General features: G+C 43.9%; 1 protein-coding gene across 1 annotated transcript in view; it reads right to left on the bottom strand.

The window, feature by feature from the left end:
* Window positions 1–15233, bottom strand: part of Tln2 (talin 2) — a 340653-nt gene that overhangs the window by 59790 nt on the left and 265630 nt on the right. The window contains exons 35-40 of the mRNA XM_042687576.1: window positions 14421–14543; window positions 12784–12927; window positions 10889–11050; window positions 4566–4706; window positions 3977–4158; window positions 2143–2275 (exon numbers count right to left, since the gene is read on the bottom strand). Coding sequence (XP_042543510.1) covers window positions 2143–2275; window positions 3977–4158; window positions 4566–4706; window positions 10889–11050; window positions 12784–12927; window positions 14421–14543 — 885 coding nt within the window. The remainder of the gene's footprint in view (window positions 1–2142; window positions 2276–3976; window positions 4159–4565; window positions 4707–10888; window positions 11051–12783; window positions 12928–14420; window positions 14544–15233) is intronic.

Below are 15233 nucleotides of genomic sequence, written 5' to 3'. Positions count from 1 at the left end.
CTCTGTCATTCTCCTAAAGGACAAAGGTGTACCTGAGCTGGAGGGATTCAAGGATAGGTCACTCCAAGAAACAGGGTAGCCTCACACACAAGCTTGAAAATAAAAGAGAGCTAGGGAACGGGATGGATAGAGAAACCTCCCCCAACTCCAAAGGTCTAATTTAGCTAATTACTTATTATCTTCACACTTACAATGTGATTATAGTCAAGAATGTCAGAATATTCCTGCAATTCAAAAAAATAATATTCAGTAAAATAATAACAGAAGACAGCCTGGTGGTTCAGGCCTGTAATCCTAGCTATTCAGGAAGCTGGCATCTGAGGATGGCAATTCAAAGCCATCCTGGGCAAGAAAGTCCATGAGACTTTTATCTCCAACTAAAAAACCAGAGGTGGAACAGTGGCTTAAAGTGGTAAAGTGCTAACCTTGAGCGAAAAAGTTCAGGGACAGTACCCAGGCCATGAGTTCAAGCCCCACAGCCAACAACAACAACAACAACAACAACAACCCCCCCCCCCCCCCCCGAAAATGTCTCCAATCTCAAGAAAGAGAATCTTACCCATCTGACTGAGGCAAACAGAACTCTAAGCAGACAAGACCAGGGAAGAAACACTCCTAGATACATTGTTGTGAAAAATATGAGTTAATTTGAAAGGCAGCACAATCGAAGAGGGAATTTTATTACAATGGAAGAAGAACAGAATAACTGCAGATTTCACAACACAAACTCTAAACACAAGGAGTGGGAGAGAGATAATTCAAGCTATGAATGACAACTTTCAACCTAAAGTAGTATACTCAGTGAAGCTATCATTCACAATTGATGGAGAAACTAATGTCTACCAAAAACACAACGTAATAATTGTAGGATTCTACACAGAGTGAGAATGCTTAGTTCTATTTTTTCCTCTTTCTGGAAATGTGTGTGTGTGTGTGTGTGTGTGTGTGTGTGTGTGTGTGTGTGTGTGTGTGTGTGTGTGTGTGTGTGTGTGTGTTTAGCTGGAAGGAAACAGAAGTGAATGATGCCAAAGCCCACTACTTGAGAAAGGAGACAAAGCTTAGTGCTGAGTTCAGTGACAGTAAGGTAAATGTCAAGTACCTCTTGGATGGGAGGCATTGTGTTCTCAATGGAAAAAGAAGCAGGGGTCTTTGCATGAGTAAAAAGAAACAACTCAAAGGGAATTTCTATTCTAAACTTTGGAAAAACCATCAAGAAAGGATAAAGTAAATTTTATAATGGAAGAAAAAGGTCTTTACACCCTAAATACTGGATATGATCAAATTCTTTCTTTCTTCCTTCCTTCCTTCCTTCCTTCCTTCCTTCCTTCCTTTCTTTCTTTCTTTCTGTCGGTTGTGGGGTTTGAACTCTGGGCTTAGGAGCTGTCCCTCAGCTCTTCAGCTCAAGGCTAGCGCTCTACCACTTAAACCACAGTGCCACTTCTGGGTTTCTGGTGGTTAATTGGAGATCAGAATCTCATGGCTTCTCCTGCTAAGGTTGGCTTTGGACCATGATCTTCAGATCTCAGCCACCTGAGTAGCTAGGATTATAGGCGTGAGCCACCAGCATCTGGAGTCAAATTCTTTATTTTTGAATGGACCAAATACATTATGGTTTCTTGTAAAAATTTCCCACTGAGCAAAAAGAACATTGATAGAACATGACCATAAAAAACAGTCACAACTGACATGCCTAGGCCCTTCTACTGATATGTTCACCTGAATCTGGTAATAGACACAATCTGTGTTATAGACACAATTTATTGGGTCTAATGATAATTTCCCCTGAGTCTTAGCCACATTTGAACTTTCTACCTCTAGTAGTAGGTATGTTTCTTCCCCAGCCATCCTCCTCTTCCTTTTTCTCTCCTCTCCTCTTTTTCTCTCCTTTCTCCTCTCCTATTCCTCCTTCTCTTTCTCCTCTCCTCTCTACTTCCCTCTCCTCCCTTTCTCTCCTCTCCCTCCTTCTTCCCTATTTCCTTCCCATACTCTTAAAAAAAACTTCCCTTACACAAGGGAGGGCCATCTGATGAGAAAACTCTATCACTAAGAACATTTTGGTCCCGCTTTCATCCCCAAAGCCTGATGCTAAAATTCTTCAGCACCTCCACAGCAATCTGATTTGGCCACAGAGCCCTCACTTACCTCCACAGAGATATCATCCCTTGTAGCCAGGCTCTGGCTGACCGCTGCCAGAGAGGCCTGCTCGATGTCCCGGATACACCGGTTGATGCCATCAATGGAGTGGTCACATTCCCTCTGCCCAGGGGCCTTGTCTCTGGAAGGGACAATGCAAATCAAACACAAGGTTTGTGGGGCTCAAGTCCCATGACCTGCTCTACCACTGGTGGTTCAGCATCCCCCCCCCCCCGTCCTGTTTCTACTTGATCAGCTTGAGGATTATGCCTCAGATATTTGCAATGCCTTCCTGGAGCAGACCATATAGGGCTTCCTCTTCTTTCTTGTCTTCCTAGGATTGAACTCAGCCACTAGAGCTTGCTAAGCAAGCACTCACCACCTGAGCAATGCCTCTGGCCTTTTTTTCTGTGTCAGTCCTTGGGCTTGTGTCTCTGTGTCAAGGCCTGGGTGGTATCCCTGAGCTTTTCTGCTCAAGGCTAGTGCTCTACCACTTGAGCCATAGCTTCACTTCTACCTTTTTGGTGGTTAATTGGAGATAAGAGTCTCATGAACTTTTCTGCCCAGGGTGGCTTTGCATCATCATCATCTTCAGATCTCAGCCTCTTGACCAGCTAGGATTACAGGTGTGAGCCACCGGTGCCCGGCTGCCTTTTGTTTGTCAGGTAGAGTCACCTACTAACTTTGCCTGGTTTGGTCTTGGACTGTGATCCTACTTATGCCTCCTGAGGACTATGGATTACACTATACCTGGCTCACATTTCTTAATTAACACTTGAGATACCTTTACTTTTTCTAGTGGAAATAAATGTTAGGCTATTTTAGGCTAATGTTAGGGAGCAAGAAAGGAAACTATTTGGACTTGGATACTGTCTTTACTGAGTTAAAGACAGTATCCTAAGGTTTTTTTTTTTAATTAGTACTATTTACAGTGCAAACATATGATGCTTTCCACATTGCATACCACTCACAAACTCATGGACTATACTAGGAGTTAAAATATTTGACTCTTTGCAACACATTATGAAAAAGTTATTTGTGTCTGTGAGATTTAAAAACAGCTGGGAAACAAAATTTAAGAAAGCAAATGGGTTTCATGCTGTGGGATATTAACTTTCATCAACTTCAGAAATACTGTATGTACTTAGGGGATGTTTTTTCTGGCTGTCACTATTACCAAGTTGATCAGAGATGCCCCCAAGTTCTTGTGGGTCTGTATTATATTCTTTTTGTCTGATCAAACTATGAGAATATCTGCTAAATAAGCAGGGGTACTCCTACATTTCTGCCTGAGTTATTTTCACCAGTAAAGTAGAATCAATGGGAATAGATACCTTGTAATGATGCCATGCTAAAATAAGACAATATAGGTAAAAAAAGCATGGGATAATATCTAGTATGCAGTACTTACTGAAGTTAGCTACTATTGTAACTAGTACTATCAAGTGATCCCACAGACATGAGAAAAAAAAAAAGACGTTGGTGCCAGGTGCTGGTGGTACAAGCCTGTAATTCTAGCTATTCTGGAGGTTGAGATCTGAGTATCATGGTTCAAAGCCAGCTGGGACAGGAAAGTCCATGAGATAACCACTTCAAAACTGGAAGTGGAGCTATGGCTCAAAGAGGTAGAGTGCTAGCCTTGAGTGAAGAAAAATTCAGAGACAGTGACTAGGCCCTGAGTTTAAGATTCACCACTGACCTCCCCCCCCTTCCCCCCCAAAAAAATAAAAGATGATGGCAATGACATACCTTACTAGTAGGTAAGAAGCTTGGTGAGTTTATTCCCCTTCCTGCTCTATTATTCAGATGCAGGCTGGGAGCAATCTCCAGATGGGAAACTGACCTGATTGATGTGATGAGACTCTTAATGGAGTCAGACACGGTGTGGGAATGTCCAGCCAGCACGGACCAGGTAGGAGGATCTTTGGGGTTGATGGCCAGAGAGCACGCAGTGCGGATGAGGTATGATGAGCTTTCCAGCATGGTCTTGGCAGATACCAAAATTGGTTCTTGTGCCTGAGAGCCCTAAAGTCAAACAACAGACAAATCAAGGCAGGGTACACACACATGAATGAATATGCTGGGCTTGAGAATGTCTGTTTTCTATCCAGTCACCACTTCTGCTGTTTGGAAGGAAACCAGCCTAAGAAGGGTCTGGATGGTGGGCACTGGGATTCTTGTTCGTTCTGATAACAGTTTTGAGTATGATAGATCTTATAAGCCTGGGCAAAGAGATGGTTCTCAATCTACAGAGCTATTGTTTCTCAAGAGATTGTCAGTGAACTCTATGACAGCATCCACCATCCCAGTTTCCTAGGTGTGGATTGACAAAAAGACCTCTTGGAGTTTTAACTATTCACACTCACCCAGTGTACTACAAACATCTTAGGCCAGAGAACCAAATATTTCCTTTCTTGTGAGGGCTCTCATACCTCAGAACTGATCTGGGCAGGAATGCTGACAAACTCAGGGTTCGAGGCAAACGCAGTCAGGTTCTCCACGGCTTCGATCAAGGGAGCAGTGGCAATGCGACACTTATTGCGGTTGTCTTCAGAGAAATCCCCATCCAGGGCCTAATGGAGGAAAAACAGGAGGTTATATCCTACTGGGAAGCATGAATCATTCCTAAGCCATACCGGTCAGCTCTCTGGCTAACGGGAAAACTACTGAAAATGTTCAGTCAATTCATGAACAACAATAACTGATTGGAGTAGTCTCTGTCATCAGGTAGAAGGGCCCAGTGAACAATCCTGATATAAAAGCTCTAGGTACAGCTCACAGGACATCTGGTTAGCTGTCATGCAACTCCTACTCCCAGGAAACAGACTTGAATTTGACTATGCTTGCTTTCTACTCCCTCTGGCTGTGTTGTCACACCTGGCCACTGAGCCACTTTCTCTGCTTGTGAGGCTCTACCTGTTGGGCTCCTCCGTCCATTTCCACTCACACTAAGTCTATTTCCTCCCAACTGATAAAGATCCATACTTTGCTATTCCTGACTGCTCTAAGTTTACCTAGATGTTCTCATATGCTTGATGGAGTTTAGACTGGCGTGACCACCATCTTGAAAGGAACACAATGGAATCTATTGGCCAGAAACACACAAAACTTACCTCAACCAGATAGACACATCTTACAAGCTGTGTGTGTATGTGTATAAAATGAAAGAGGCCACACACATAAGGGTACCCACTACATCATTCCATTTGTACAAAGTACAGGACTAGATGAAACTAGAGTGTTAGAAGTTGGGTCACTCTCTGAAGCAGTTGGGATGAAAGGATCACAGGGGACATGGGCTTCTGGGTGCTGATAATGTTGTTTGTCAACCTAGTGCGTTTAGATTGAGACATTTTGTGGAGCTCTGAGTGGGGGTTTCCTCTATTTTCTGCTTCTATTTATCTATCTATCTATCTATCGGTCGTGGGGCTTGAACTCTGGGCCTGGGCGCTATCCCTCAGCTCTTCAGCTTAAGGCGAGCACTCTACCGCTTGAGCCATAGCACCACTTCCGGTTTTCTAGTGGTTTATTGGAGATAAGAGTCTCACGGACTTTCCTGCTTGGGCTGGCTTTGAACCGTGATTCTCAGATCTCAGCCTCCTGAGTAGCTAAGATTACAGGCATGAGCCACTGGTGCCCCACTTTATTTTTATTTTTTCAACTAGAAGCAGTAGGCTAGGGAGCTTCACTCACATAGTAGAGAGTTTGCCTGGCAAGCCCAAGACCCTGGTTCAAACAAGCAATAAAAACTAAAGATGAAAAAAAAAACCCAAACTAGTAGCAGGTATTGGGTAATCATATACTGCTGATGGAGGAGAGAATCCATTTATAGTATCTAAGCCTGTGATCTAAGCCTGGCTGCCCCACAAAGGGTTAACAGGAGGAGGTCAAGTTCCCAATCCCAGACTCCACCTCCTCCATAATAAGATTGTTAGAACCAACAGTCTGTGACCCAGAGACAGCATTCAGCAAAGGACTACATGGGCAAGGGCAGTTACGTTTGTAGAAGAATGTAAATTCCCTCATTAAACCACCAATTAAACTTAATCCTTATGAGCAATATATAAAAGCCAACTTAGATAATTAGTGAATGAAAAACCCAGTATCATGCAACACACTGAATCTGAGATGGGAGTATTCTATTTTTCAATAGGGCAAGAGGAGGCAGGCAGGGTCAGTTTGAAGGCTATTTCTGAATAACAACTACATTCCAGTCAAGTCTTGGCAGCTTGGGATAGTAATTACATCTACAATGGTAAGTGTTTCAGAAGCATTCCCATAAACCCACTAATTCACCATCTTCACCAATATGGCGCCTGGCCTTGCCTTGGTTTATGCCCTTCCCCCACTGACAGGCACAGGCCTTATGGTAACTTCTCTGATTTGGTCATTCTGCTATTTGTGGCTTACAGATAAGTCTCCTCTCTGCCTGCCACTTCATGCATATAGTAAAGGTTGAATTTCCACTGCTGGCACTGGTGACGTAGATGGGAAATCTCGAAGCACACTGATGTCATTGTGCAATTAACATCACTGACTTGTGGAGGTTGGGTTCCCCAGGCCTCTGAGCAATCTGAGTGGGACACCAGGTGGGTACCACCTGGCAGAAGCATGATTCAAGTGACCCCAGTTTAGGCAAATGAGGGAAGCAGGCATCTAGCCAGGTGGACTTTGGAGTCTAGGATGCTTGGGCCCCACCTCCACCAACCACTTTCCCTTGGTGTTGCTCAGCCTTCCAGCCTTCCACCTCTCCATGCTTACCACCCCTCTCCCCCTGCTTCTCATGGCTCTCTCCACCTGGAAGAAAAGGAAACATTTGAAGCCACCAATGCTCAAATGAATAAGATCACTACTTATCAAAGGAATAATTCTCCATGGGTATAGTTTCACCAACAGGATAGCAAAAGGAATTATATTTTTGGTCCAGCCTAGATCCTAAAACCCCTTTGTCAGATAGTCCCATTTGCTATTCCCAGGACAGGACACTGAATGACATGAACCCAAATGCTAAGCAACATCAACCGTATTTTCTCACTTGTAAAAAAAAGAAAACAGTTATTTCTTCTGAAGGAGACATTTGGCATAGGGGGAGGATAGTTTGCACAGATCATTATTTCACTTCCAAATTCTGTTTCCAGTGGGCACAATGGAGCCAGTCAAGCAAACTGAACACTCCAACTCTGGCAGTAGGCACAAGCACTTCCCTGCAGATGCTGTGTATCACTGAATGACCATTATACCAGCCATAAGGAAGAAATTCACTAGGCTGCATCTCCAGGCACATTGAGAAAACAAGGACACTCCCCACTCCTCATCCAGCTGCTTTAAATGTTTTCAACAGTCTCACAGATAGCCAGGAGAAGTAATTTCTGTGCACAAACAAACAAACAAACAAAAAATCGACGACTCATGGCTTTTGGGGTTAGAAAGGACCTTAAAGATCATTTTATACCAATACCCCGATTTTCCAAACGGTGAAATCAGGATGTGGAAAGTAACACTATTTACCATACTAAGGTCACCATGTACTTTCTGGCAAGCTTCAGACCATGACCCCCAAGCCTCTGGCTCCCTTCTCTTCTGCTGCCCTCAGACAAAGGCAACAGAAAGCTTAAGAAGCCCCAGAATTGTTTCATTTTTTTTTTTCTTCAGAAGAATCCTACTTTAGACCAAATCCAAACATAAGGATGACCAAGAAAACATACTTACAGCCAAGTCAAATCCGATTAAAGAGAGCTGGGGCGATCGGGTGTCTGTGGTACACACTGGAAATGCCTAATCGCAAAAATCTGAGCCTTCCCTCCACCGCAAGAGGCAAGGCCAAACTTCAACTTCTCAGAAAAACAAAAGCTAGGGGTTGCATAATTTCTACTTGGCACCCAAACCTGAGTGACTGCACATCTAAAATAACATTCCATTCCACACATCAGATTCAAGGCGAGGTAATAAGCACAGCAGGCAAATGTGTATGTGGTGAACAGGAGAGAGACAGTGGGCCATGGGCAGAGACAGAACACTTCCTAACTTGCTAGCACTGAAAGATATCCTTCCTTGGCTAAGCAGGTGAAACGCATGCAGAAATGTTTCCTTGCTACACTGTGCTTTGGGATTATAAAGAACACCATCAGGAAAGATCTTGAATCTTTGGAGGCACACACGTACTCCTTCTCTTGCCCTTTGTGTCTAGAAGGCATAGCAGCTGGGTTCATGATTGTATATCCATCATGGTGAGGAGATTAAAAGCAATAGTAAGCAATATAGCACATGAAGGAAAATGCAGCTGCTACACTGAGTAGTTAGGGAATTAAAAATTCATTTCTATAAGTAGACTGCAAACAAAGCTCACAGATTCCTGCAAACCCAGCCACACAGTAGAAACTGAAAACCTGGGCATATTTTGACAAGTTGGGAGCAATATGTTGCTTTCTGTTCTTCTTGTCCTGCTGCTGGTTCCCAGGGTACTGTTGGGTGAGAGGCCTTTATGTGCCCCGCACTCACTCTCTGAGGTTTATCACAGCCTATCTTTGAGGCCATCACAAGCGCTCATTTGCTGCGGGGCACTGCACAGGGGCTTTGACACTGTGGAGAATAGGAAACAAAGGCTATCCCAGACCATAACAGAGATGCTTTCCACAAAGACAGACCCAGGATTTAAAACCAAGGAGGCAGCAGAAAAGAGAGAGGGCTCCTGCAATTTCTATGGAATAAAGAGCTTCTCTACCTCCTTGGTCCATCTAAATATAATTTGTTTTTTTTTTTTTTTTAATGATCAGAAAATGACTAAGAAAGGTTCATTATGCAGCACCCAACAATGACGTCATTATTTTTCCATTCCAATTTCCCTCAGACTTACACTTGAACTCTATAAATATAGGAAAGTTTTTTTTTCTTCCCAGGCTGCAGAGATGAATAGGTCTTTCCATCTTAAAGAACTTGAACAGCAGGCTAAGGCTAACAGCAGGGACTCAGGGATTTTTATCCCTCACTTAATGGCTGGCTTACCTAGACAGAATTACTTAAATCATTTGGCCTCAGTTTCCTTTCTACAAAAAGTAGCAATGATAAGCATTTTAAAAATGTAAGCTTGGACGTGGAGCTGTGGCTCAAAGTGGCAGAACACTAAACTTGAGGAAAAAAAGTTAAAGCTCAGGGACAGTGCCCAGGCCCTGAGTTCAAGCCTTATTACCCTGAAAAAAAAAAACAAAAGAAAAAAGAAAAAGGCAAGATAGCTCATGCCTGTAATCCTAGCCTCTCAGGAGGCTGAGATCTGAGGATCATAGTTCAAAACCAGCCTGGGTGGGAGGATCCATGAGACTCTTATCTCCAATTAACCACTAAAAAACTAGAAGCAGAGGTGTGGCTCAAGTGGTGGAATGCTAGCCTTGAGTAGGAAAGCTGAGGGACAGTGCCCAGGCCTGAGTTCAAACACCAGGTCTGGCATGCACAGGTGCACACACACACACACACACACACACACACAAAGCGTGTGCAACCACACATATGTCAGCTTTATTAGTCTCTTCTATGATGACACCAGGGCACTGGCTTTAACTTACTTATTCATTCATTTCAACCTAGCTTATTAGTGCCTTCAAATAGGGCTTATTGTTTATTTATTTATTTTTAAAAGACTCTGTTGAAACAACTTAGGAACTGTTGACTAGGGTAACTGCCCTGCTTTTACCACCCAGTGTCCAGCTGCTGCTGTGCTGGACATTCTCTCCTTTAGCCTCAGCCAAGCTCATCCTATTGACTGATTTCTCCAAGGGAGAAAATCCTTTTTGTAGCAAAAGGAAAATGAGGAGTTCTGTGTCCTATCCCCTGGAAGGCACTCGGAGAAGACTTGTTATTCCAGGATTCCTGACAGCCACACAGAAGGCCCTCCTCCCTGACTGGGAATGAGATGAAAGCGTCAGTGTTGGGTGGGGGGTTTAGCTTAGTAGTAGAGCATTTGTTTCATATGTCTAGGCTCCTGGTTTGGATCCTAGAATTAGGAGTGTGTAAGAAGCACTTCTGTTTATAGTCTTTCTATGAATCTTGCCTTACATGACAAGGCACTTGAAGGCTGGAGAAAGGTGGAGCTGGGTTCTATGTGGCTTGCCATTCAGGCTCTGGCTCTTTTCCCTTAAGTCAACTGCCAGGCTTAGGGAGAGGATGTACTTTTCTTATCCACTTAACCAAGAACATAGCCTGGCTATTTCAGCTTGTTCCTTGCAGGTATGCCCAACCTCTCCTGTTCACTGTCCATGAATTTAAGCACAAAGCGTGAGCTCTTAGGAACATAGAGGCTCCATTTTAAAAGTTGATGTTCCATTTAAAATATGTAAACGGGATGAACAGAATCGATATGCCATGAGAGTCTAAAAATGATTTTTCCACTCTTTCTCATTTCCTTGTACCTCCACATCCTCCCCTGATTCACACATACCCAGCAGCAATGGTAAAAGCCCTATACTGGCCTAACTCAATTCGGTCAGCACAATTGATGTACATATAGGATGCTCATGTACAAAGCCATGAGAGGTCCTACTCCCCACCCCATTTAGTCCAAATTCTATTCCAAATGCACCAGTTTCAGAATTTAGACAGGTCCTTTCCTATCACTTTAGGGGGTGAGGAAAGACCAAGGTTTTAGTGATATCTCCTCTTTGATCAGTGAACTTCACAGGCATAGGTTTTAGGAGGGCAGAGCCCTCAGCCCTGCTCTTCTTTCAGCTCTGGACAGGTTTTACAGAGGCCAGTGTAGTTACCTTACCTTGATGGTCTTCACCAGGTTGGCTGTGCTGTTGGCGACCTCCTTGGCTGACTGGACAAAGTGTCTCTTGGCCACAGGGTTGGCGGTCTTGGATGAGGCAATGCGGCAGGCATTGCACAAAGCAGAGGTGTGCTTGGCAACAATTGTGGCAGCAGACAGAACCTATAAGGCACAGAGCTAGGTTGCACACTTCAGTGCAAAGGGGCTGAGTTCCTCTTTAACTCAAGTCCAGAGCCTAGGCAGCAACACATGCATCTTGCTTTGCCATCCCCAAGATTACTCCAAGAAAGGAAAGAGCAAGAAATATAAAGCAAGAGAGAATAAAAACAGAAAAGGCAAGGAGGTAATGATGCACTGATAGGAATGAGTTGGGCCCCCAGCATGGGCCAGCTAATCTTTGGAACCCCAAATAGAAGGTCAATGGTTCTGGCTGTATGTCAAGGCCTACACATATGTAATAGAACCATTTCTTGTGGCCACATTAAAGTAAGTGGAGAAACAAGAAAATATAATTTAAGTAATATATTGTATTTAATAGCTTAAATCATAAAATGACAAGTACTGTTCAAGTGATTTTTATGTGTGTGTGTGGTTGTTTTTTGGGTTATTTTGGTTACAAGTCTTTGAAATCTAGTATATATTTTATACTTACAAGCCACCACAATTTGGACTAGCTATATTTCAAATGGTTAATAGCCACATGTCGCTAGCGGCCACCATATTACAGAACACTGGTCTAGTCTAAAAGATTAAGATAAGCTGGGTACTGATGGCTCAGCTCCTAGTCACCCAGGAGGCTGAGATCTGAGGATCATGGTTCAAAGCCAGTCTGAGCAGTAAAGTCTATGAAACTCCAATTAACCATCAAAAAGCCCGAAGTGGAGCTGTGGCTCAAAGTGATAGAGTACTAGCCTGAGCAAAAGAGCTCAGGGACAGTGCTCAGGCCCTGAGTTCAAGCCCCACAACCAACTCAAAAATTAAAAAAAAAAAGGTAAAATAAACAACAAGGTGCAGCACTCTCCTCTTATCTTTGAGGTCTGTGGACTCTTTGCGGGCTACTTACCCCATCTGCTTTCTTGAACCCATCAGTTCTACTTTACAGAGGGTGCTAATAATCCTCCGGATTCAGTGGAATAGGAAAGAACTCTCAGGTGCACTGACATAGCAGCTACCGGTCCAGATGGGCCCTGTATTGCCTTCTTTACTTGTTTCCTTCTCTTGCCTCAACAATGCTGTTCCTGGGGTTCAGAGTCTCCTCCCCAGCCTGCTGTCAGTTCTCCATTGCTACTTCTCCCTCGGTTTAGTCCTTAATAAGTGGCCAATAGCCCACAGTGTTCTGGTAGTAGAAGTGTCATGGAATGTCTCACACATGGTTCTAAAACGTCTTTCTGGATCCCTTCTGTGCTGTAAGTCTGACTCCCACTTTGAGGTCAAGTGCAGTGACATCATCTCTGTATGACACCTAGCAAGCCCCTCAGAGAAGCCATGACATCTTTCTCTGTGCATCCCTTGAAAAGTCATGATAACTGCATTTTCTAAACTTTGCCTAAAAGACTTAAGAGCTAGGGGAATGGGAGAGACAGAAAATAAGGTCTCATCCACATTGACTCTTTAATGCCGAGTACAGGATAAGCCCTCAAGGAATGTCCCTGCATTGACTAAGTCAATGAACTCATTGGGATCCCTTCATTCTCAGTGATGGAATTCCTTCACTCTCAATGCAATCTGGCACTCCAGCTCTCCCAAGCATCTGCAAATCTCTGCTTACATCACACTTTGCAATACTTTTCATGGTCATTATCTACAGAACTGCATTTACTGGCTTTACAAATATAAAGAATAAGATTGTTTATTAATTTCCCACAGGTCCCACCCACCACACCTTCCCTGATTACCTGTGACGGGCTGCTGCCTGGATCCACTAGGTTCTGGCATGCCATCTGGATTGCCTGGTTAGCCCTGGCAAACTGGATGGGATCCACTAGGCCCTGGTGGCCAGCTTGGCTGTTTGGATCAGAGATGCCAACCAGGTATGCAGCCTGGAAAAGGAGAAGACCACAGCTCAGGTCTTGTGATGCTGGATGAACTCATGAGAGATGATGGGCTGCAGGCATATAAGTAGGTGCTCCTACAGCAAGCTGGTCATATCCCTTTGACAAATAAAGGTAGTGACAGGCCTGTGCCAGCTTGCCATGCCAGCAGGACGCTGCTGCAGGCTTCAGGGCACAAAGTATCTTTGTTCTTAAATAAAAGCCTTTAAGAAACTTCTCTGTGAGGCATATACATGGTTGGATGTATCCCTCATTGCTCCCGGCAGCCATCATCATATAACCAGGAAGATACCTGGTTTTAGTGTGAAACAAACTCTGACACACAAATGGGGATGGGGGAAAAAAATTATGTGCAGATTGACAGTGTGGATTGACAGCTTCTGGACCAATCCAATTCTGGAGCCTGTCCTACCAAAGGCTTCCAATCACACAGAGGGGCGTGTCCTTATGGTGTAAGCCATTATTCCCAATAGCAGAAAGAATTTTTTTTTAAATATTTCTTTTTTCTTTTTGACGGTTGTGGGACTTGAACTCTGGGCCTGGGCTCTGTCCCTCAGTTCTTCGGCTCAAGGCTAGTGCTCTATCACTTGAGCCACAGCACCGCTTCCAGCTTTTTCTGCTTATGTGGTGCTGAGGAATCGAACCCAGGACCTCATGCATGTGAGGCAAGCACTCTACCACTGAGCCACCTTCCTATCCCTTAGCTGGGTTCTTGAGTAAGAAGAGTGAGATGGTTCAGAAGACAATGACAATCATGGCAGCATTGGGTCCCCAAGAGGACCAGAAGCTTCCCAAGAAAGCTGTCTCTTCGGATTCCCTTTGAAGTAACTAGAAGGAGATGAACATGTGAGCAGGAACATTAGTTCATTTATCCTGAAGTCTGTGGAGAAGGATGAGGGCACAGAATTGTATCCCCTAAACTAAGTATATTCTTCCAAGTACCAGGTAACTGCCAGTGATAAACCCTGCAAGCTAGTAACGTTTCAAAAGTGTTGGCCATATAGTCCCGGCAGTGATTTGAAATGCACAGGGCTGAGGAATAAGAGGAAAAAACATGCCATATTGTATCTCTGGATGACGGTACCTACTTTTTTCTCCCTTGGCTTTTAGAAAGCCTGACATTTTTGCACTTCTAAGGCCTCAGAAAACTTGAATTATTCAGTACTTACTTTTCCCTACTAAAACAACTCACCTGGAAGAGTGACCTTTAAAAAATAAGCTGCTCTCCGATCCTGTGTGCTGGGCTCTCCTTGTCCCTGCTTTACTTGGCCATAGGAGAACTAGCTGATGTTCGAATGAGATGTTCTAACCAGCCCCAGAGCCAGTGTGGACCAACCCAATTCTGAAGCCTGCCCTACCAAGGGCTTCTATGGCAGTACTTGCAGAAAGAACAAGAGCTCCCCTTTGCCTGGACACAGGGGTCCAATCACTCCCAGCGCAGGGCACAGGCTGGAAGAGCTGCACAGAGACCAGCTTCTTACCTGGGCTGCAGCCTCAGTCAGCCCACACAGAGCCTTAGATGCAATGCCCACACATTCCCCAAAGGCAGGGAGGTCCCCGGTCTTGGCATTCTGTGAAATCCCCGCCATCGACTCGCCTAGTACCTGCAAAACAAACAGCCAGTGGTATTCTGTGGCAGACTGCTTCAAGACCCAGAGGGAACAAGAGGCTATCCTTGCAACTTTACCATTTGAAGCCACTTAACTTTAATATGTACCATCTTCTCTTTTACTTGTATTAAGAAGAGGTACAAGGAAAACTGCCCAGTTTTTGCTCCATAAAGAGGATTAATAATGAACGTATGAGCCTTTCATTCAAATATCTCTTTTGTAAGGATATACAGTCAACATATACAATGAAATAAAATCTATGCAAGGCTTCCATGGGTAAAATAGCCCAAACTAAAAATTATTCATTCTTAGAATACAAACTTATATTCATTGAAGTCCTACCCAGAAAGCAGAAGATGCACCCTTTCTGGTATAAAGCAAATTTCAACAGATCTTTGTTAAAGTTATTTTCTAAAAATTTTAAGTCGTTTGTTTTATTCTGAGAATCACCGGTGTATTCTTTCCTGCTGGGCTTCAAAATGATGGCCCAGAGGGATCCAGTACCCTGTATAGGTCATGTGAAGGTCACATGGATAGAGGCAGGGCATCTACTCCTACCCAGTCTGTCTCTATCATCATGTTCCTGAAGATTCTGCTTTCCAGGGTCACAGATGATGGGACAGAAGGATGTGAACTTTGAAGGGATTACGGCATTGTCAAGTCTAAAATCTGATTCATAGCTCG

This window comes from Dipodomys spectabilis, unplaced genomic scaffold (genome assembly GCF_019054845.1).
Source record: "Dipodomys spectabilis isolate Male_0828 unplaced genomic scaffold, ASM1905484v1 ptg000108l, whole genome shotgun sequence".
Taxonomy (NCBI): Eukaryota; Metazoa; Chordata; class Mammalia; order Rodentia; family Heteromyidae; genus Dipodomys; species Dipodomys spectabilis.
The sequence above is the reverse complement of the archived record's forward strand: the minus strand, read 5'-3'. Positions and strand labels throughout refer to the sequence as shown.